This window comes from Centroberyx affinis, unplaced genomic scaffold (assembly GCF_046629955.1).
Source record: "Centroberyx affinis isolate AG114_WGS23_722 - 3 ecotype Tasmania unplaced genomic scaffold, CSIRO-AGI_Caff_v1 ptg002225l_1, whole genome shotgun sequence".
NCBI classification, from domain to species: Eukaryota; Metazoa; Chordata; class Actinopteri; order Beryciformes; family Berycidae; genus Centroberyx; species Centroberyx affinis.
In genome coordinates this window covers 202,516-227,249 of record NW_027280525.1, presented here as the reverse complement: position 1 = coordinate 227,249, position 24,734 = coordinate 202,516, and the positions used below count along the sequence as shown (strand labels likewise).

At 41.1% G+C, this 24,734-nt stretch overlaps 1 protein-coding gene across 2 annotated transcripts in view; it reads right to left on the bottom strand.

Annotated features, from left to right (window-relative positions):
• adgrl2a (adhesion G protein-coupled receptor L2a) overlaps positions 1 to 24,734 on the bottom strand; it is a 95,103-nt gene that overhangs the window by 47,788 nt on the left and 22,581 nt on the right. For both annotated transcript variants that reach the window (XM_071532628.1, XM_071532627.1), the window contains exon 3: positions 7,897 to 8,110. In XM_071532628.1, the coding sequence (XP_071388729.1) occupies positions 7,897 to 8,110 (214 nt within the window). The remainder of the gene's footprint in view (positions 1 to 7,896; positions 8,111 to 24,734) is intronic.

Genomic DNA, 24,734 nt, shown 5'->3' with positions numbered 1-24,734 from the left:
GTGATATTTTTCTTGTTTACCAGCCCTTGGCAGGTGAGCCACAAAGTTAATTTTGGACACTGCCTTTAACATATGCAGTGCAGCCGTTCTAATTGAAGCAGCGGTATGCTCGAGGCCCAGGGAATTGCAGGTGACCACCCCCTTTGCTACATTGAAATCATGATAATGACATCAATACCCCGAGCAAGCCGTTTTCGCTACCGAGGGGACTTAGAATTCTATCGGCGGTGTGAGGAGCCAGATCAATAACTCTGTTCTGCTGATTTAGCAGGGACCAGAGATAACATTTGTTTCTTCTTATCACAGACCAGTGCGCCCATTTACAGCAGATCATTGGAAAATGTATTACTGGTTGCATTGTATTGTGCTTTGGGTTTTGCTTTTGTTTTGGGCTGCTGAGGTAATCACTGCTCTGCGTCCCACTGTTATTAATATAATATTAGATAGTGGAACAGAGGAGAGTTGGTTACCGTTGAGGTGTATAGCATGGAAACAGACACAGGGCGCTGGAAATCGGCGCTGTTTTGGTTTCAGATTGAAAACAACTGAGTCCTCGCCGCATACCATGAGCGCATGCGGTGTACAGTGGCTCGCCACCGTATGCAGCACAAAAATCCATCCAGCAACTTGAACAAACAGCCCCTGTGTTCAAATGAAAAACCCACTAAATCACAATAACAGCAGGGAACAGAATTAGCCATTACACTTTGTCTTTTTTTTTCTGACCAAGCATGAAAGCAATTAATCTCACAACTCCATTTTCATTTATTCCCATGCTTCTTCTTCTCCCTCCTACTCATCCACGTCTACTTCTCTCAATCAGCATCTATGCCAATTAAAATAATTCACAACTGTAGTTTCTTCAAATACATGTGTTAGGTATTGTTTTTTATTGTTGTAAAATTATTGTAAAATTATCACACCGACTGTATATTCTCAACGGTCACAAGGCCATTGTTGCACATTTGTGTTTGTGTGTGTGTGTGTGTGTGTGTGTGTGTGAATGCGTTTTGCGGGGGTCTCAAGTGGCATTTCACTTTATTAATGACCTCCATGTGTGATAACAGATGAGAATATCAGCATACTGTATTTGTTTTTATGGAAATGAATTACCGTTTCGGAATTAAAACATGCACCTCATGCTGGGTCCATAATGTAACACTTTTTTCGCAGGTAATATTTCATGACTCTGCAGCGCTTTCCATATTTTATGTGGTCACTTTGATGATTCTGTCCCTTTTGCTCATGCATAAGCATATCATGCAAGAGCAATATAAATTACAATGCTTTACCTAACAGACTGCAATGAGAACAGGAAATGAATGCCTGGCTTATACAACATAGGCCTATGAAACAGAATAATATCACAAATAAAATTCATGACACTAATAAGACATAGACCTGTCAGTGTTTCTCAGGCAAATGTATTTAAACAACAGGGGGGAATCATTGGACAGGGAAAATATTCTCTCATATTTCCTTTGAATCAATGTTGGCATAAGTGTTGATGGCTCTTTCTGATGTATTGCCTTAATTTTATTGCTGGGGAGCGGGGGCCCCTGATCTATGGGTTTGTGTGGCTCTGGTTCTGTCTCATCTGTGAAACCACGGGCTTCTCCTGAGACCAATTGAGAAAGCCCTAATGACTTCTTCTATGCAAAGTCCTAGGCCTGCATTTGGAAGAGAGCATGTAATTGAAATTTCTCCCATAAAAAGTTCACCATTTGGGCCTGCCAGGGCACAAGTCTCAAAATGCAGACTAATTAAATACACGTAAAATATTATATCTCCAACTAACTTTTGATAGTCTGAGGCTATATAGTAATTAAGTAAGTACATAATGAATATTAAGTCAAAGGCAGCTTTTCTCCAGAGTGATTTTTATAAATACCTTGATTGCTCATTCTTTTGAAGCAAAATTGGAAAGAGTACTGATGTATTTTATTGTAAGTACTGATACTTCGGTTAAATTTTACTTCAATCAGAGTGAGAATAATTAGCCAAGTGAACCAGTTGCCCACTAAAAAGTGATTTACATTTGAGCAAAAGTAAGTATCTATCTATCTATCTATCTATCTATCTATCTATCTATCTATCTATTTCTCATGTGTTTAATTATATTAAACTATTCAAAAATGTTGTGTCACTCAATTTTTTCAGTGTACAGTGATGCGGATGAGTCCAACTTGTTACCTTGTTACTCTGCACTGGAGTGAAACCTGAATGATGGACGGAGACAGCGAGCTTCTACTTTCGCTGCCTCCATTTTCCCTGCTGGCCTGTTAATCACAATGAGGTATTCCAAATCTAATCCCATCACATCCCTGACCTTTTGGGAGAGCCAGACATCAGCACAATTAGAGTGTCGTAGAAAACGCTGCTCGGATTTGATGCAAATCTCCTTTAGAAATGAGCACTCGGTGCTGACAGCAGGACGGGGTGTGATAAGATGCCAACAAGGTGTAACTGATAGCACTCCTGATACCATGTACCCACATGCAATTTAACCTTTCCCACTGCCATCATAAAGCATGTCAAAGGAATAATTGGACAGCGAGATAAGGGGCTAATTGAATAATAAATTGCCTCAAGTGAGAAAAATGCTACACATATCCACCGAAATGGGTTCATAGAGGAGTTACTTACATCTAAGGATGCTCCTAAACGAGATTGTTTTGCCAACTGCTCGGTTTTCCGCTTCCCAGCTTTCACAAGACCCAAGCAGCCATTTGGAATTCACAATATAAGAAATAGCAGCAGCAGCGAAAACAATCGCTGTGTAACTGGAGGAGAAGGGCGACATGAGTGAGGGGAGCACATTACAGAAAGAGGGACAATTTACTTCCTGGTGCTCCCAGTTTGAATTTCAATCAAATTAGCGTCTGTTAAACTCAAAGTGACCCGTCTAGCTCCATTTCATCTGAAATGCTGATGAGGTTCATGGCACAATTATCAAGGCAGACATCTCTCTCAAGAGGCCAGCCTGTTGATAGCAGACAGGCCATTGAAAAATTAAATCATTTCCAGGGCCACAGAATGGCAGCAAAAGAAACAATGTGTTGCAAAAAGAACACACACACACACACACACACACACACACACACACACACACACACACACACACACATACACACACACGCACTAGGCATGTAATCACCTTCAATATCAGTATATTTAGAGCATTTTCCAAGGGGGTGGTCTAATAATGTTTCAGGAAATAGGTCGTTAGAAATTAACCGTTAGCATCCAGCTTTCAACTTGAGGTCTGACCCAATATCCGGGCGAGACATCCCAGAAACTTGTAATTACTGTCATATGCTTGTGTTTATGCTATATTTACTGGAGCTGCCAATGCTGCTCAATAGGGGGGTTCCAGCCTTTCACCAAGCCAGGAGGAAACGCTGCCTGACTCACTTCTCTCCATCTCACCTATTGATTTTTAAACCAGCAATGGTATATTGTCATGCCACAGGAGGCAACAGAAATACTATTGTGACACTCTGTAGGTCTAAATCTGAGCTTTTTAGACAGGCAGAATGCAGCGCTGCTGACTGCCCTTGATAGTGCTTTCTGATGATTGATTTATCTGAAAATTCTTATATTGTATGGAGCACAACAGATGGAGATTTAGAGAAAACCTATGTGTACCAGGAAAAAATATTATATAAAAAAAAATATGATATATATTAAATATATTAATATCTGCATACAAAACTGCACCTCACACAAATTACCTTGGATGTGCTCCAGCCATGTTAGTAAACCTACAAAAACTCAGTTTACACATCTTTTAATGTGAGAAATTGACCCAATTATACATTTTCATAATTGTTTTTTGTTTGTATTTGCAGTTGTTTGCCTAATGAGGATCACTCACTGGTCATACTGTAGTGTATTTCACAGACTTTTTTTTTTATTTACCACTTCATCAATGATAGTGTTGAGTACAAACATACTCCTATTAGAGTAGTTTCATGCCTCATGAACTTCTGTCCACCCCTCTGGAACGCCCAACTTGAATCTGGACCTTTATGAAATCTTAATCTGCTGTGCTTTAAATAAACACAAACAGCGTATGTACAGAGAGGAAGTACAAGGCACTGTGCTGTCAGGCGGCAACGATGGCACTCCTCGGAGAGCCTTGCAAGCATTCCTGTCACTGATATAAATAGCGTAAGCACCCAGCATCATTCAGCTCCTAAAACCTGATGGACATTCTAACTTTGTCCCACTATGAGAACAAATAAAGCAAGAATATTAACATATGGCCTAATTACACCCAACAACACAGTATATCCATTTAAATACATTTCCTTACTTTTATTGACAAATAGGTGGAAAATACAACTGATTACATTCTCCTTAATGTTATTAGATCACTTACTATTAGTCACTTATTATTACTATATTTTTAGTCAGCTAAAACCTTCCATACAAACTTTAGCATCAAGAATATTTTGTAAGAGCCTGTGTCATTTTTTTAAGTGGTTGGTATTTCATTTCGGAATAAAACTTTTCTAATACGCAACTGTGAATGGTAATGATCCTGTTCATACTAATTAATTGATGACTAAGAAAGTCCATATGCTGGGTAAGAAAATGGACATAAAATGAGGCTTTTCTGGGTGCGTCGATTTCAAATAGGCTTAATTCAAGAACCAAAAAAAAGGGGAAATTCACACTCTCAAAAATATATCTCGATTGATTTATTTAACATGTTTCAAATAAAAAACTGAAAAGACGTTTCACCCGTAGGCTTTGATGACCTGACGAAGCCTACGGGCGAAGCGTTGTCTTTTCACTTTGCCAAGCTGCATATTTTTTGTTTTAAACATGTTTCCCCTTTTTTGGTTCTTTTACTAATTATTTAGAAATTAAATTGCCTCAGTCTAACTCACAGCTGTCCTGAAATCGCACTGATGAATTTCACGTCCCTTATTAGAGAGCTATCTCCATTGATCATGCTTGTCAATGATACGCCCTTTGGAAAACCCATGATCCACAGGCACAGCAGGACCCAGCCATGTCATGTTACAGCAATCAATGACCTTGTTATTGAATACTTACAATGAAGCTCATTAGTCAAAATAGAAATCAATAGATGTAAGCCACTTATTCATATCTTATATCTTAATATGTTCTTTTTTGTGAAAATGATTAATCAAGATGTGCCATTGTCATCTTTACTAGTCCTCAAGGTACTGCGATAAGCACTGGTGGTCAGATTAGAATCAATAATAGTTAAGCGCCAGATGGTGCGCTTATGTACGACTAAGTGTATTACAGAATAATATTTCAATACATTTAAATTATAATTTTCTTATGCTGGGAGTGACATTATCTGTGAAGGCAGTATAAGTTGTAGTCATTATTGCAGTTGTAGTAGCGCAACTGATAAAAAAAAAAACACTAAAATCCTGGGAAGAAAAACATGAAAAATCACATCCCTGAATATTAGTATCAATGAATTCATTATTTCAAACTGTACTGCCATGCAATTTCACATCTGCTAGGGAGGTGTCCACGTGAAAAATTCCTGTACAGATTATCACCCACTTGAGTCGACTAATTGCTTGCAGCTGAATGTTCTAATTGAGCCACAACAGTCCTAAGGCTATTTTCATAAAATCATTGTGCTCATGAATATAATATGCCAGCCAGATATAAAAACAACTTGGAGTGCCAACAGGATCTATCAAACTCAGTGAAGCCTCAATCCAATTCTCCACACTTCAGGAACACATCAATTTAAGATGTTTAAAAGTGAACACAGTTTTCCACACAAGTGCTAATGTGATTTTTTTCCCCCAGACTTAAATTAGTAGGCCAGGGTAATTATAGAAACAAATATTGGCGGCTCTTCAATTCTTTATTGATGGAGGCCGTACAGTAGGAAATACTTTTTTTTCCCCCCATACACAGTGAGCAGTGGGTTGCCCCACATATGGAAAATTTCAACTGGGCTTACAGCAGGAGGCAGAATTTTGACTTGAGGAGATGTGGAGCGCTCGGACCTCCTAGCTATCAGACCAAAACTGTATTCCAAATAAGCAAAGAAATTCATCACATTTCCCGTTTGAAGATAGTTATTTTTGGCAGCAGAGGCATTGTTTCATTAGATTTACTTCCTATTTGAATCTATTGCTATAAATAAATGGAAAAGAAAAATCACTAATTAGTCCCATATGCAATATTATTGGGTGCTAGTCAAGCTGTCCCTAAATCTATTTTCATGACAATGGATTGTTTTTTAAGTTTCTGCATTGATTATGCAAACACTGTTTTACAGTACGCATAGGAAATAAAGCGTGCGCCTTATAATTTATGGCTCATTTTCACATACATAATGCAATGATTTTCACAAATATGTTTATCTCCACACAGTCACTCCATGGAGAATATCTACATCTATATATATACTGTACGAACGCCATATCATGCACAGTATCTCACAAGAACTCGCACACTGATAAAAAAAAAATCTAAAATAAAAATGATCTGTGTTATGTAAATACATGTCAGTCCTTTTATGCATCAGTTGGTGTCTTTTGGATATCTTCCTTTCTTATCAGTGTGCAAGCTCTTGTTGGATTCTTTTTGTCTAAGATTTCATTTTTGAACCCACGCACCTGAGACAAACCTCCTGCACCACACCACTTTTTGTTAGAGCGTTAGACATTTCTCACTCGCTCTATGCGCGATATCTCAAAATTGACATTCAAATGCCAAAAAAAAAAAAGCATTTAAAAAAAAACATTAGAAGTCAGATCTCTGGCACTCTCAGGATATGCATGTGAGGAATGAGTCGGAGTCGTATAAAGAAGCCAGCGGAAAGCTTTGACTACTGACTGGCTGGATTTGCTGTCAGCCGGCTCCTGCTGGGTCAGTATTTGTGCTTCAGTGGACTGTTTCTCTGTGAGTGTGGCTGAGGCCGGCGTAATACCCAGGGCCACAATGAGGCAACAGGGAGGCCGCAGCCTCTCAAGACAGACAATGTGAGTCAGCTATCTGACTTCATCAAATAGGGCTTGACAATAACCCCCCTGAATACAAGGGCTCTGCTGTTTTATTTCATTATTTTTTATTTCCCAAGGCGGCGCGCAAGAGTTGCTGACAGTCTCATACCGTCCAATATCTCTCTCTGTGGCACTCATATGTCATTCCATCCTGTGCACTTTGGCTCAGATGGCATCCCTATGTGACAACTGGTCTCATGTATAAGGTCTCATGTATACAGTGTTGCCAGTGGCGCCCCACTGAGCTGTGTGTGTGTGTGTGTGTGTGTGCGTGCGTGCACGTAAGTCCATGCACCTGCGTCGATTTTCCACTGAATCACAGTCCTTTGCACAAGAGTGATGACTAGAGAATGACTGACTTTAAAATGTCGGACATCTCTGTGGTCAAGCAGCGAGAGTCTAGGAGAAATGGCGCATCTTTGGGTCGGTCCTGCCAAGAGTCTGACCTTAATCTGACCAATAGGATTTACCAATGGGCCACAGAAGAAGAGCAATCTCTAGGAGTTAAGCAAATGCTCTGAGGCAATGATTGGATAAAGCACTTTCTGCACCATATATAGGTAAATAGTGATATTCCTTTTGGAGTCCAAGACTTTTTAATGTTGACTGTGTTTAAACTAATGCATGTGGAGGTGTGTTCATTTCAAGTGCTATACATCCATTTAAAAAGAACACACTGCCTGAAATTCATCCTTTAATATCTGCTCTGCCAGTCTATAGAAGCATTATCTTTTGCCAACTGAGGACTTAAGTTGCCAATTATCCTTTCCAAAGCAGCAAAGCAATTCGTTGATTTTGTTACATTCATCATTTTGTAAGATTTCCAGCACTTTTGATGGATGTCTCATTTTGGAAAAGAAAGTATTTTATGCAGTTTTACCTTTGTGACATGATCTTGTAGGCATCCGGGAGGTAGCAGTTGATGTTCTCCATCTGGAAAGGGTCGGCGTCGCAGATCTTGTCGTCTGTTCGCCCATAGTTGGCACTCTCGATCATTATGACGTCACTTCCTGGACACCGCAGGTCGATGGGGTAACCCTCACAGGACAGCTCTCTCCGTACTAAGCCGAATGGCAGGGCAGCCCGACTAAACCCTGAGGGAGAAGAAGAGAGAGACACAGAGAGAGAGAGACTTCTATCAGTACAATTGGAAATCAAAGGGAGATGCGTAGCTGGGCTGAGAAAGACGAAGACGGGAGGAAAGGTGGAAGGCAGGATATCATAGGTCGATGTTCTAGATATCAACAAAGACAGCATATTTATGCATGCTCTTTCTTGTTTTGTTTCAATGACAAAGTAACAGTTTAACCATATGAGTAACACTGGTGGGTGAACAGTGAAGCTACAGTTGGACTACTGGCCCCACTCACATCAATATATTGAGTGAACAGTTCAGATCTCAGCAGCACCAATGGGCTGATGGAGTCAGTATGTCACCAACGCACACAAAATGGTCCTGAATAACAATCAATGATTGTCATTAAAGACTAGTTTGTGGGTTAAAATGTCTGGAGCATTGTAAGCCCTAAAGATCATATATCCAAGCACACCGATCCACACGTAATATCCATATTTGAGGATTGATGCAATGGTAAAATGTCTGACTCCATTTAGATTTTTATTTTACAATGTTTGAATCAGTCAGCTCCCACTGGTTCCTTTGACATACTGCCTTTTTTTTTTAAAAGTCCTGTCTTTCATTTCAATATGGGAACGCACCGCCATTCCGGAGTCTATCATTGGAAACTTGTGGTTTACTTGCAATACCCATTTTTCTATCCAAAAACGAAAAAGCACAACAAGCATCTGTACAACATGAGAGTGTAATTTAATCCATTTTACAGCACTGACAATCGAAGGGAGGGCTGTCAGGAGGCTGGGGTAAAAACTTGTGTGTGTGTGTGTGTGTGTGTGTGTGTGTGTGCGTGTGTGTTGGGGTGGGGTGGGAGGAGACAAAAAATCAATATTGTGGCTTTGTACTCTGTAAATTTGAAACAATGCCAAATAGCTGTTAGGCTAAAAGTGAACTATTTTACTCTATTTTCTCCAATCCAATTAGGGTTTTTTTGTCAGGACAGCTTTCCCAGAGCTATGACATGTCAACTCTTAGAATAGAGTGGAATAGAGCCAAAAAAGATGGTCCTTAATCATAACAAGAGCTGTCCCTCAGTGGACTGAATAAACCACCGCTGGACACTGACTCATGACTACTGTTTCCTTGCATCCAACGGTGACAGTTTTGAGTGGAGACATGGCATCTGGCATTTTGCACTACTGAGGAGAACTTTGTCCACCTCTTCGGGCCTTTAAATAATGGTGCTGTTACCTGCAACTTTTCTGTCTTGGCTGAAGGCGAGGTCGGTGGTGTTTACAAAGCCCCTGCCTCCCTAATGAGGTTCAGTTCACAGGCAGGCAGCAGGAAAAAACGCCATTATTCCTTTTCATGCATTAATTTGTTTACCAGATTGGCACCTGGACAACTCGGACCAACCCTTTATGTGCAATTTTTATAATTACAAAGAGCTTTTGCTTCTCGTGACTCATTCTGTGAGATGCTGGTATGGCGGCAGGTTACTTAAAGCCATTGACTTGAGCTCTGCTAAATCGGCCTGGAAAGGCTGCGTTCGTTTTACCCTATTGGATGCTTCATCAATTAACTACCAATACAATTATCTTTGTCTGATTAAATGCTATGCTACACTGGCAGGGGATTAGCATTCTGTATTGTACCCCTCGCTGGGAAATGCTACTGTGGTATTTTGCAAAAGAAGATAAATGTCAGTTTGCATTGCCTGATCCTCAGTTTGTGCACCAATCAGGTTGTATTGCCTAGGTGCTCAGTGCTTTACATTAACCAAGGCAGACCTGAGGGTAAACAATGGCTGTATCTCTGTGGAGCAGGGCAGCTGTCTTAGCCTATCTTGCCTGTATCAGACTTTATTTGTTTGGGAGCACAGAATCACGAGGGAAACATCTTTTTTCCTCTACTTGGTCTTTTTGACAACAAACTTTCTCATGTGACCAATAGGCATGAAAAAGTAGAGGCTTTCAAGTTTGATAGGCTTCAGCCATACTTCAAGTTTTTTTTGCAGCCCTTTTCTCTCTGGAGTCAAAAAAGAACGCTTAAGGTGATACACAATTTATCAGAGGTGTTGGCTTGTGAGAAAAACCCCAAATGGAAAAAATGAAAACATGGCATGTCAGGAACAGGACTTGACAGCCAATCTCGAGTTCATGTCAATGCATTCCAGCATAGCTCCATCAAAAGTCAGCCGCACACTATGTAATAAGTATGAGAACCTATGTAATACATCAATCAATGCCAAATTACAATTTTTATACTCACACCATGCCTTGAAACTAGCCTATGTATAATGGAAACATCTGTCTATTGCTTTTCTGTCACTAGTTCTGTTATCCAGAGGAAAAAAAGACAGTTTTCATATCAAGGCCACATATGGTGCATCTGAGATATTTTAAAAGCATTTTAACTTGGTTAACTTAAAGCCATATGGCCCCAACATTCAAGAGCTGAGACGAATATCATGACATGAATATCATTAATGAATATCTTCAACAAAACACACTCCATCACAATGAGGCAGAATGTTAAAACACTTGAAAGAAACATCACATTTTTTCCCTTCATTGGCCTCGACTGCACTGCATTAGTTTGCCTCGCAGTAGAGATGACATAGACTTCACATGGATCAATTGGACAGCAGTCATGTATGGCTGAGCGGGATACATTAGCTTGCACTGGCCTACTTTGTGGCTGGAACTGATCTGGTTCCTTGGCCATGTGCAAGGCCTCCGAGTTTGATCTCCAAATCCGCGGCCAAACCCACCGATGTTCCGTGTCCCAGGAACACTGCTAAAACACTTAAATCACTCTGCAGAGCCTTTAAAATCTCAGCTTCTGGTTTTATGATTTAGAACCGATTCAGCCAGTCTGCGTAAGTAGGAAAACAGAGGCTGAGGCAATGAGGAGATAAATGCATATGTGCTCAACAACAACGTTAAGACTCCTACTGAAATACACTGGCAACTTTTCCACCGTGCTGCTGACGACAGGCACTAAAATGATGATGCATTTTCTCGTTCAGATCTCCGGAAATCAAACAGAAGTGCGGTCGTCTATGCGCGCTTCTATTCTCCAGCCGCGTCTGTGCATCATGGAGCCAAAGCCTGTTCGTAAACAACATTCGAAAAGCCTCTCCCAATTGATTAGGCCCCGGGCTGAACTACTTTCTCACCCTGGTGTCGGATAGTATTTTTGGTACGGGGGAGATGAGTGACACTGACACGTCAATACATATGAGGGGGACACCCAATAGTCCAGCAACAGAATTTCAGCCCAAAGGATTTGAGTCATTATTACCATCTCTACAGTACAGTCAATAATGTTCTGTTCTGTCTATTCTCTTCTGTACAATTCAATTCATTCGGGTTCAATTAAATTCCTGCTCGATTCTTTTATCTTCTATTCACAATGAGATTCTGCAGAAACTGTCTCCATTGCAGCGACAAAATTGATGCTGTGCGTGATCTTACAAAACTATTATTTTCTACCGTGATTATTATGCTATGCAGAGACTTCCAGTGGTCAAGCGAACCAAAAAAAAAAAGATGTTAAGGCTAATTTTTGATACACTGCTACATTGACACATCAAAATCTGATCCACAAACCCAAATTGTACAATGGAGGGCTTCTGTGCCCATTTCTAATAAAACTTATATCTCTCTTTTCATACAGAGGATATGAAGGCACCAAAACACCATCGATCATGCTCCGACACAACAATGCATTGCAATTACAACAGAAGAATGTGATCACAGTGAATCTAACATAAACAAAATCCCATGCTTACTGTCTCACTTCACACAGTAATTTCATCATTCAAATGAGCCAGAAAAGTAATCATTATTTTGCTCATGGAGTCATTAGCATAATAATTCAGGGAGAGCATGACACCGATATTATTTACCGTGCATATCTCCACATCTTACAGGTTGTAAACCATGTAAAGAATATATCTCTATATGTAATGGTTTGTTCAAATGTTGGCTGTATGAGGCACCTAATTTATTTTTTCCTTCCAAGCTTTTGTTTTGTATGTCTCCTGATGGGTCTTCTGAAATCACATCTAGGAGGACCTCAACAGCTTATTAGAGCTGCTGAGAGCACTTGTTGCTATATTGTGTTTCAGGGGCCTTTTTACTTTTGAGCTTTGTGCCATGGAGAGGGGGTGGCTGAGCCAACAAAATGGAGCCACACACACACACACACACACACACACAAAGTACAGCACTGATGCATAGGCGCCGCTAACACAGACCCACATGACTGCAACTGAGAGGAATTTTATGTTCATTTTAGGTTATCAGACACACACACACACACACACACACACACACACACACACAGTGCACATGTACGCACTCACACGCAAACTCAACACCCCCTTCTTTTCATCACTGGTTACACTTCAGACACCTCCTCAAAATGTGAGATCTTGCTGCACTAGTTCTGACGTACAGTTGCTGTGATAGTGCATCGAGACCTATACAAAGAAGAAGAAAAAAAACAAAACACATTGCTGAAAAGAGACATGCCTGTCATTCAAGCACCTAAGAGGGGGATTTTAAAAGATGCACCTCCTGCACTAATTAAACAGCAAGGGGCTGAAGGATCCTGGCATAGTCAATAATATATAATGCGTAATGCTCAATCCTGTGTCCATGGCAACCTGGTGCAGCGGTGCCATAATTGGCCAGATCCCTATCATGGCCTTGTTGACACTATTCCTTATCAGGTATTCTGATCAGTACACCCCCCCCCCCCCCCCCAACGTAGCTTTTCAATTCCTCTCTGCCGGCTATGTACCGAGCATTGAACTCAGGAGTGATCAGGCGCCTATGCCATAGTACAATGGCAAGCATTCAGTAGGGGCCCCACTCTCTCTTTCCACAGACTGTAATTAACTTGTAAGCCCTAGTAAATAACACTGAACATATACCTATTGTAGAGGTGGAAATTAGAACCGAACCAATACGGAACCAATACGGAAAGACTGCATTTTTTATTTTGTCCGCTAATACACAGCTACGATTGGCTACCGAAGTGCTTTTTGTGCTGATTATACGTGGGTGTTATCGCTAATTGATTTTGATTGGTGCCATGGTCCTCTGTTTCCATGGGTTACAGCACTTTATTACTCCAATGAAGCACCTCTATTTAAAGCTTCCCAGGTTGGCATTTACTATCATGTTTAACCTTTCCAATGACATTGAGCCAATACAGAATCTGCGGCTGAAGAATGGAAAAAAAAAATCCTGTATGTAAGGGGGACCTATTAGGCACAGTCTCTCCGGTGCTGTAATGTTTTAATTCATTTTTTCTCAGACGAGCCAAATCAATTGGAAAGTGACCATCTGCCAGGATATGAGTGTCACTGAAGCGGAGGTAATGAACAAAATGTCTTCCTATTTCACACAAATGGGGAGCCATTAGGATCTTCGGCATCCATGTAGGAACTACACCCCACAATTCTGGACATCGACATTATCAAACATACATGGAACATGCTAAAGACCCTGTACACGCAACTAAAATGCTCTGAAATGGCCATATGGTATATGGGGACGACCTCGATGCCAAAAATGATTCCACCATTGTTAGACACTGATTATGCAACATAAAAGAGAAACTATTCTGCTTTTTATCAGCGCTATCTTGCATCCAGTAAATGGTTTTCATATTAAAATGACCCCGTGTAACTTGAGTTACACAAGCCTCCAGAGTTAGTCAAGGGGCAAAGCAGAGGCTGATCAAAAGGCCCATTCAGCCGCTCACACCGCCACCATTGTGGCCAGAGGACAAAGGAGGTCTCCAGATTATTTTGATGTGAAACCAGATAATTTTTCTGTCGAGAACCAATGAGAAGTGTGACGGGGACGCTCCTGATGCTTGTCGTCTACTGTTAACGCAGCCCTTTGATTTTCCTTGTTGTTCCGACGAGTGCTAAACAGCTGCTTGTAAATGAGCTAGCATCTCTGCTCGGCCTGCCATTATTCTGCGCTCCTGAGCCGACAAGGTCGCTTGCTGGGGGGATTTGGGGTGAAAGAAGAGTGTGGCCTATAGCATTAGCTTGGAGCCACAGGAAACACAGCTTGAGTCCTCCAGGTTCTGCCACCCCACCCCGCTCCCCTCCCCTCACGGGTACAAGCAAAGGAAGTCTGTGAAGGAAAAGAAACCTTTAAGTCAAGACTCTTCCCACAGTGCTGATTCTATAATCCAGAGATATCCTTTACAACAGCATGTATTCTTAAGAAGTCAGGTCCACACAGGGGAGGAGCAGAGGCAAAATATTGCATATTTCCGAGCTGAATGAGCCAACCGAACAGCAGGGTACGAGGTAGACTGCTGACTCTGTGTGGCCATTGTAAAAAAGAATTACACTACTGGTCCGACAGATATTAACATCCTTTTGAATTTCTCAACTTTAACTTTACCTCACAGCTCGTCTCCTGTTTTTTTCCCCTTTGCTGTGTTGAAATTTGATGTCATTTTTGGGCATGGCTAACAGTAAAAGACAGTCACTTATGTAGAGGTTTTCTTCTCTGTAATTTTGCCCATAACATCTGTGGCCTATTAAACTCTTTGAAAACAGATGTCGAAACTACGACTTGCATCGCATAGAATGCATTGACACATCAACATGTTGGCTCATATCTATATCAGAGATGATCAGTGAAACCACAGTGTTCTTTTTTGGGGGAAACCATTGAATTTTTTCCTGTGCTTATTTCATCCATTCTGTCTTGAGCCAAGACATCATCACAATGCAAACTGAAAAAAGGAATTTGGCTGTATTCATAGTGGTCTTTGCTTTAAGAGACATTTTAAAAGTAAAATAGATCCCGACTCATTTTCAACTAGGACAATGGAACATCAAAAAAGTAGTAAAATCCCTTATCACATTATAGTAGTGTGAAAATATGTGGAATACTGGTTAATGTTAGGTCTTTGAAACCAACCTGAATGCATCCAGACAGAAAGAGGGAAATGGAGAGAGGGGGAGAGAGAGAGAGAGCGAGAGCGAGAGAGCGAGAGAGAGAGAGAGAGAGAGAGAGAGAGAGAGAGAGAGAGAGAGAGAGAGAGAGAGAGAGAGAGAGAGAGAGAGAGAGAGGGAGAAGAAGAAGAAGCAATGAGCAGCAGGGGAACGAGCATTCCAACCTCATTTGTATTCTCCACCATCCAATTCGCTCCAGTTCATTTACATCTCTGCTCCTTCCATAGCAACAGCAGGGGGGCTATCAGGAGCATCTTTGATATAGGTACATGACTCTGAAAAATATCTTGTCATTTATCTCTGGATAGACACCATGAAAAAAAAAGCCTCTCGTGTTGTTTTTTTTTTTTTTTTTTTTTTTTTTATTCCCACTTTGGTGTTCAGGAGGGATTCTTTAAACAGAAATTTACCCAGTCAGAGACAAGCCTATACAGACAAATGCCGTCTTTGCACACAATTTGCATAGTTTGGCTAACAAAGAGATCTGATCCAGTAGCCTGGGAATTGATGGTTTTATACTCTGTGTGATCAAGTAAAAACATATTAAATTACATATAAAATGACAAAATAATGAGAGAGGCAGGTAAGCAAGATACGTTTCTGCTTGCTTCTTTATTATATTCCTTAGAATTTGAACAGATAGAAGGCATCAAGTGTTGGCGACAGACGAAATGAAACTGTACTGCGCCAGCAGGAAAACAGAGCCTCATCAGATTCCATGTACACTTGTATGTAAATCAACCTTTAGGCCTAATTAAGCTCTATGGGGCTCATCAAGGTCATAAATCCCCTTTTTTCATAATGCATTATTGACTTCACATCATCTGCACATGTCGGCTGACTGCACTCGCACAAGCACACAATGTCATCTCACCGTCTAATATCGGATAGCCCTGGGGCCAGGCGGAGGGGGGTGGCGGGGGGGGGCTTTTTAGGTCACACAAAAAAGCAAGGACATCTTCACGTAATGAAATGGCTGCGATGACCATCACACAGTAAATTTTGTCCCATGGCTCTGGAGAAATGTGCACTGGCAGGCTTGATCCTTACTATACAATACATTTGGAGATTGACAAAAGCAGGTAAAGGCTTTTTGCACTTTGCATTATAATAGGAAGTTCAGGAAGTGAAAATACTTTCACTTCCTCAATTTCAAAGATGGAAAACTTTCACCACAAAAAGTACCTCGTATTCAATCGGTAAAGAAATGACAGAATAAAAGCTTTATCATTATGTGAATTGCAGTTTCAATTCACAGTTTGAATTGTGTGAATTGAGTGAAATGAAAAGTGAAATGAACTGCGGTTCATACATGCAATGCAGCCTTTTTTTTGATTAATAATAAACTGATTCTATGAGTCATTCCTGAAGAGAAACGCTATTGGGCAGTCCCTACAAAGAGTTATCGTGGCTTTTGTGACAACAAGATCTTTGGACTCCATTACTCAGCCTTATCAGTGACATTACTTCAGAAAATATCAAGTCATCCAGAGTTTAATCGCTGCGATAAGGATGTGAGCAACACAGTCATATTCCTTGCGAAAGACCTTTCAGATTGCATTTGCTTTGTGTTTGTTGACTCTTCCTCTGGTCTACATCATTTCCACACTCTTTCCATTCCAAATGATAAAAAATTGAGCTGGCGACATTGGGGAGTCCAGACTTCCTTCTCTGCTCCAATGAAGCATTTGATGCTCCTCGATTCAATAAGGAAACATTCCCCCATGGGTCAACAGTGGCAGCACACGCAAATGAGAGGGGTCCTTCTGCTTGGTTTGCTGTCCCAAAGTGCACTTACTCACAGACCACAGCAGTGTTTCCCCTTCCCTACACTAGGGCAGTCAGGAGGCTCTCATGTGTATGCATTTGTGCCACATTATTCAGCTAGTGCTTCAACTGACCCCCACCTGGCATTTAAATTCCCTGACCAACCGGGTAGTCATGCCCCGATGACACTACTGCTGCTCCAACTGAATTCTTTATGCAGCTCTTATTCAGACCTGACTGGAGACTCGCTGGAACAGCCTTCTAGGTTAGGCCAATTGTTATGTGACACAATGCTATTTTATTCAGACTGATACGCCGGCCTCCCAGGCTTTTGTTTCCTGGCTGGGCTCACTCAAGGTTATGCACATACTCTGCACACCTAGACGGTACTCATCTGATACATGTAACACAAGGGGAAAAAATCAACAGTGATTTATTTCTTCTTTTTTCAATGGAGGAATTCTGTTTTTTTATCACAGGCTATTATCTACAGATTTTCTGCAGTTCAAGGAATCCATCTCATAATAACTGAATTGAAGGGAAGCTGGCCGAGCTAAAATTGAATTTTACTCTTGTTTCAATTCATCATGGAATTATTGGCTACTATTAATTATAATCCAGAGGCTGAATATAATCTTGATGACCTTCCATCTCATATGTATTTTTTCTCTCCAGTGAACTGATTGTTCAAACTTTTCAAAGACGGTTCCACTCGACATTTTTTTTTTTTTTTCGATTAGACAATTTCACATTTGGATTAACCTTTGAATCGAGTCCATGGACTTAGCCTGCTTCCTACCATTCTCACTCCTCCATCTGTTTCCAGCCCTCACGCTGTCACAGCAGGGGCACTTTGAAGTTCTCATTTAAGGGTTTATCAGATGTCTCTCATGCTTATCGGCCTTAATTATTGCTTGTTGGCTATTTAAAAATAATTTGGGGAATTGTGGGGAGGAAAAAGTGGCGTGGAAATTAGGGTACAAGGGCAACTATTAAGCGAGCTTCAGTGCTCCAGCTGAGCTGAGTCAATATCATAAAGACCCCCTCACATACTAAAGGGGATTGATTCAAAATGACTTATTTCCTTTGATATTGATTGGTAATGTGTTCCCACAGGGGGAATCCGCCACATTGTCTTAATGACTGTTTGTTCAGCCCATCATTTATTTGAGAGTGTTGCCTAAGAGCAGCGGACTGAGCCCTTGACATACGGAGGCACTCGGGGGTCATAATGACTCACAAGGTCAAAGTCTGACTCAAAGGGGGGTGAGGTCATACTGATCCGCTGTAGCACCAAGGGCCGGGCGGACGTGTGCCGTGTTTGACAGCAAGTAAATCCGCACTTAATGACTTCTGGACTCTAAATAATGACCTACGAAAACCGGGCAATTGGATAAAATAGCTTAATAACTGAGTGAATGTTATAGTTGCCTGCCTGTGGTCGGACAAGAAAGGACTGTGAGACCATTGAACAAAAGTGGAAAATATGTACGAGTGAAACTAGCTCCATAAGTGGGCACTCAGAGTACCTTCATAAGGCTCTGGTCCTAAACCCTTTATATTTATGGGCGTCCCTCCACCACCCCTCGTTTACAGGAGCCTCTTTAGGATTTATGGCAGCTCTAAATCAGGACTGAAAGCAAGAGGACAAAAAGGATTTTACTAAGGGCAACCAGGAATATCTTGCATCCGGCTCTTGAGAGTGAAATTGTGAAATCTGTGAAACGATCAGCCTTTGGATATATTGCTAAGTTCTCTTAGAGAGAATGTGCCCATTACACGAGTGGCTCCTCCGTATCAACATATTCTGCAATCAGTTTTCATTGCATGCCGTACGTTGAAATCATAACCATGCTTTTCTCTGCCTCAGTGCACATGCCTTTCAACAGCATGTTCACAATGAAAAGCTATGATTACATACCCCTTGAACACCTGCAGATTGTTGCTGTTTACACTGTATGTATTTCAGCTGATATGGAATGGAAACCTCACAGCCATGAGTTGAAGGTTTCATAAATAGCAGTTCACATAAGACATTTATCCATCAGTTGCTCTTGTTGCTCAAATAGGAGTTCGCTGTAAAAAAGTAAAAACACACTCTACAGGCTGCAAAGTAACAGTTGAACCATCCTATCACACACCATTCATTTGAAGTCTCACACACTTGACGTGCTTCTCTAATTAACAGAAAAGGCTTGAGCTTGTTTAAGTCACATGAAGTGAATATTGCACTCCATGTGACCCTAATACTGTTGAGTCTAATCACCTTAAAATTCCACAATATTACGGTAGCAAACAGGAAACCAGACTACATTTAGCCTTTGACCTCTACTGAGCTGGTTCATTTGTCTGGCCCGAGGTGTACATGCTGGTTCCTTTTGAAATGCCATCTACATTGGATAATCAAAAGCATTCTCCTCATCCGGCCTTTCCAGACAGCACTTCATCAGTAGTCCTTGCGACTGTCTGCAGTCCTTGATGTCCAGTACACAGGCTCCAGCAACACCAAACAATGAACTTTGATAAAGAGCCTGTGTTATTTCCATTATCAAACTGGTCGCTTTGGGTATATGCTGAGTATGTATGCTTTGGTGCGACATATACCAGGGTCTTTAAAGTCAAAGCCAAGAAGACATCTTGTGCTAAAGCCACTTCTCCACTCCGTAGACACAATGAATAGTGAACATGCAACACAGCAGCAAGCCAGCACAAGAGCACAACTTCTAAAACGGAGGTCTATCTCTTTGAGAAATCGCAGATTCTTTACACAAAGATTCCCACATACCGGCAGTCATGTCAGCCATGGCCAGATTAGAGGCAACCAACAAAAACGCAAAACAATAAATGTTCCATGAATAATTGCTGTTTGGATATAGGCCACTGCACAGGAGATTGATAAGTCATATCTGTTTTTCCTTCTTTGGTATTCAGAGAGCAGACTCTACGGCTATCAGAGCATGTTTGGTAGATTGTTTGGGATATACTTGTTTGAGACCCACATAATTCTCCCTTGGCAAGAACAGAACGAGACAAAGCATGAGAGCAAAGTACAAGGCAGATAGGGAGATGTGGGTAGATGACTAATCTAGGGTGCCTGAGATCCCACCCAGCGAGGGTCCCACGGGACCAGTGCGAATGCCCATTATCCACAAAGATCAGCACAGAGAATGATAGAGGAGATAGGTTCCACTCTGAGTCTGAAGCTCTGTCATGCTGAACCACTCTGCTAGACAAGTCTGAAACCCAATTAAGGACCATGTTAGAGGTGGAGCAACACGTCAAGGAACACAATTCCGTTGTTTTGTTCATGAAGTTCACCAGTCTCACAACTTAATTAAACAACTAGCCACAGCTCCCCAAAGAAAAAACCCTTTGTTTCAATTTATAAAGGAAAAAATACATGGCCCTGGAACCTTGAAAAAAGTGAGAAGTTAAGAGACAGGATGGATAGGATGGTTTACCGTGCCCCAGCTACAACTGACAAACTGAGGAGTGCAACTGCAGTTGAAACAAGGCATTGTGTCTCCTGTCTGGACTGCCAAATCAGTGTAACGGCTGAGATCTCAGCAAGAGTTATGGACGGCGACAGCAAACAGCAAACTAATGATGTTTCCCAAGGTTATCTCTGCATAAATAACCATTAAGAAGAATGCTGATGCAGCAGCCCAAACCCACAGACACCTGACATGGGCCACTAGAATAGCGATAAAAACCCTAGGCAAGGGCACTAAGCTAATAATCATGTGTTTCATCCGTTTTGGGTTAATTTCACATTCTTTGACTGCCTCAGTGGCCAGGTGAAGGGAGGAACTGTGTTTGGGTGGGAAGGGAAGGGAAGGGGGTGGTAGGGAGGAGGGTGGCTACATGTCAGAGCCTTGCCATGCTCTTGCATGACAAACACCAACCTGGAGCCAGCTGTGACAAAGCCTTAATCCAGAAAATCCCTCCTTCCTTTGCTGAAAATCCTAATGAGGATTTGAAGTGCTCGGCAGGGAGGAGACCCAGGGGCTGTGGTTACACCTTGCCACTGCTTGCTCTCCCAGCCATTGTCCCCTTATCTCCTTATTGGCCAAGGCTGGCCGGCGATGAAAGAGCCATGACAGCATGGTGGGCCTTCGTACACAGGCCCCACGCCGGCCCGGCTCCGTGGGAAGCCAGATTCCACAGTCTGCCACAAACAACCAGGGTGACATCAAGCAGGAGGAGGAAAGACGAAACCAACAGAAGCTGTTTACTAAAGACACAAGAGACAAAGGGAAAATTCGCCCCTTTAGCCTTAACTGTTTTTTGGTGCTCTTTCGAATGCAAAATAAATTGGAAGCTGGGGAAACTTGTGCTTAATAAGCACTCATTTCATAAAACAATTACCTAAGAAATTATTTGTTTGTATTAACATATTTGCCATGGGCCAGGCTTTACCAGGGCTTAAATACCAAATTAAGAGGTCAGGGAACATGTATTGTGTAGTGGAAGAGCATTCTCTTTCACATAGACAAAGTATGGCATAAATTGCTACTTCAAAAAATGCTACTGGGTCTACAAATGCTCATATTATAGATAGCATTTTGATGTAATTTTCTAAACAACGTGTGTATGCTAGACTGCTAGGACTGATGCCCCTAGTGGAGAGAATGGAAAGCAGCTTATTCAATCATTGAGCATAACATCAAAACTTTTAAAGACACTCTTACTGCACCTAGGAGCGCTTTCCATTTAGATTTATATTTTACTTGATTGGCTTTTGCTCTTTGCTTACATAGTTTAGCTGCAATTAATTTATTAATATAATTTCAGACCCATTTAAAAATCATCTTTCCGTGACCACTATGAACCTGCTTAAGTATAAGTGACAGGCGGGCCCGCAAGCAAAGTTCAAAGTTATGTGTGGAGAGACCTGTAGAATTGGCCATCATTACAAGGTTATACGAATACATTCCCATTGCTACATTAAGTGGCAAGCCATAGCAAATAGGTGGCAGAACAGCAGTGAGAGGTGCTGGATCCTGTTCTGGCAGGTTCTGGCTCAAATTAAGCCCTGGGCTTTTATTTCCAGTAATTACATTTCAGAACGCCTTGATTGTCTATTTCACTCCATTTACCTTGCGGTGAAGGCTTAAAGTCTCTTTTCTTTTCCTTTTACATGGTACAAAAAGAGGACTTTTAAAGGTGCCCTTCCCTGTTGCCCTTGAGAAATCTCAAGTACTTCAAACATTTCAAGCTTTGAGAAGAAACAATAGTCTGGTTTCAGGGTATGTGGAGGGAACAGAAATTCTCTGTGTCAGGCTTGTTCACACAAGTTCTGCCACTGAAAGACTTAGAAATGGCTTTCATATCACGGCATGCTCTTTGTGTACCCTTTACCTCGCAGAGATAAACAGCACAGACTCCAAAGTAGCTGAACCTGTGTGTTCCTGTGCCTTTCCATGAAAACAAGAGCATGCAACCTACAGAAAACAATCACTGTTTTCATGTAAAATCCTCATGAATTACTTGATAGAACTTTGCATTTTTTTTTCGTTTTTACTTCCATAGAAAGTTTACATGGTGCTTTGTGTTTTGTGAAGTTTTCAAGAAAAAAAACATTCTAAAGCCAATTCAAAATGCATGGCCATCAATCTGAAAAAGATGTTTTATCCAAATTCCTGGAAAGCTGACATTTTAGCAATACACTGATTTTATTCACCAACCGATCATGTTTCCTGATTAATGTGAACATTTCAAAATGGTAAAGTAATTGATATTAATGGGAGAAGCATCAATACCAGAGAAATATCAGAAAAATATTACATACACAAATGTCTTTTCTATATACACACAATATATTCCTGGCACCCTGTCTAACACGTTGCAAACTTTGCCATCCCTATCTCTTAACACTGAATCCTTGCTCTGCTCTCTAATTCGGCCTCTCTCCTTAATGCTTACATTCCTCGGGAAAGCCTTTGAAGAGAGCGCATGGCTGAGCTAGGTGTGAATTGTTATTCTGTCACTGATACAGACAAATCCCTACAACCCCACCGGACTTGACTAAATTGTTTTGAAGGCATGTGAGCCAATTTAATCATGTGTTATACGGGAAAATCAGACTGTTTTTTAAGTTTGCAAAAACATTATTACTTCATTCTGTCTCACTTTTGCTATGTTGCTATGGTGACATTCATATTAGGCTCCGCTAGGACAAGGGAAATAAAGCTGTAGCTTCAAAGGTGATCACTCCGAATGCCAGAGGGGCAGACTTGTGTTGATGCAGCACCATATCGAAGCTGGCCGAAGCAGAGCACACTGATCAAAATAACAGACAGAGCAGCAGTCTGTTCTGAACCGACATCCTGACATTGGCAACTCTCTAACACTTTATTGTCTGTTGTCTATGTCCTTCTTGTTATATGGCCTAGTGCCATATTCTACCATCATACCTTAATATGGCTTTAGCATACACTGTTGAACATTAACTCAGTGTGAGCCTTCTTACTCAAATTATTCATAAGAGCTCCCTGTCTTACTTACTGCATTTTCATCATAAGCAGGCCCTCCTGGGTATTACAGCTTTTATACAACGATTACCAAGCTATGAGCACTGGCTGAAAAGTTTCCTGCAAAATGGTATACATATAAGAATAAAACAAGAAAGATCACTAACAAACTGCCTGGTTACAAGACTTGGCATTGCAACCAATGAAGTATAGCTGCCCACGCTTTATGGGAATTATCAGCATATTTAGAACAGATCTTTAACCAATCAGAGTGCAAGGATGGAACTACGTGTATTATAACAGAATAATAATTACAGTTGTTGTAGTTGTGGTGTTAGTAGCTGTAGTAAAGCACAATGTAATGTAACCACAACTGTAACCAATATTGTGTTGAAGGTACAGCAGTCCAGAAGAGGGATAAAAAAAAGGACGAATGGTATCTCCAAAGCAGTAGGTTTTCTGTACTGACTGTGTTACCGTACAGCAGAATCTTATGCGGCTGATTCCACATCATTGGGTTGAGAGGCTCCAGGCTAATGGGTTCCTTTGATATGTAGAAGACTATGCCATATATAGCATAATTAAAATAATAAGGAAAATCAATATAGGAAACTAATGTCACTGACTCGGCTACTGGGGACATGGATGGAAGCCTATACAAGCAATTTTACAGGGCTAAGATGTGAAAAAATAATGAAAATGGAAGAGGAAAGGTTTTGAATGGCAGTGAGTCAGCTCAGAGAATACAGATCAAGGACATGCCTACTTGGGGACACGAGTACAGCCATGGAGTCAAATGTGGAAGATGAGACATGTATTTCATAGAAGGAGGTCAAAGAGGAGAACAACCCCCCGCAGCTATCAATCTTAGCTGTGTCTAGCAGAGTTTCTTCAAAAGCGAAAAGAAGGGAAAGAAAAAAAAAACAAACTTCAAACTATTTACAGCATTCCACTAACCCATTTAATTCAATTATAAAAATGCATTAAAAAGATATTAGGGGTAGAGGCAGTTTAATGAAGCATGTTTACTTCAGGATATTGTTTGTAATGAACTGTTGCTGGGCTGATCTCTGTGTCTGGGAATGGGATAGGGGAAGGAGGAGAGAGGAATGCTAACCAGCAAGAAGAAAAGGTGAATGACAAATGCCATAAATAAAAGGGTTTATTCATAAACATACACAGGCCCCGAAATTGCCAACACTTGTCACTGCCTGCGGCTGATTTCGAGGACGATATCTCAGTGTGCAGACATATAGGGAATATGATTACCGTCGCTATTAACCTCTGTGATTCCTAAATTCGTTTAAGCCCACAGGCTACGCACTACTTAACTTTCAACAAAACTCACATAAGAAATACTAAATCTGGGCCACAGCAAAATATGTATGACATTGCATGAGACA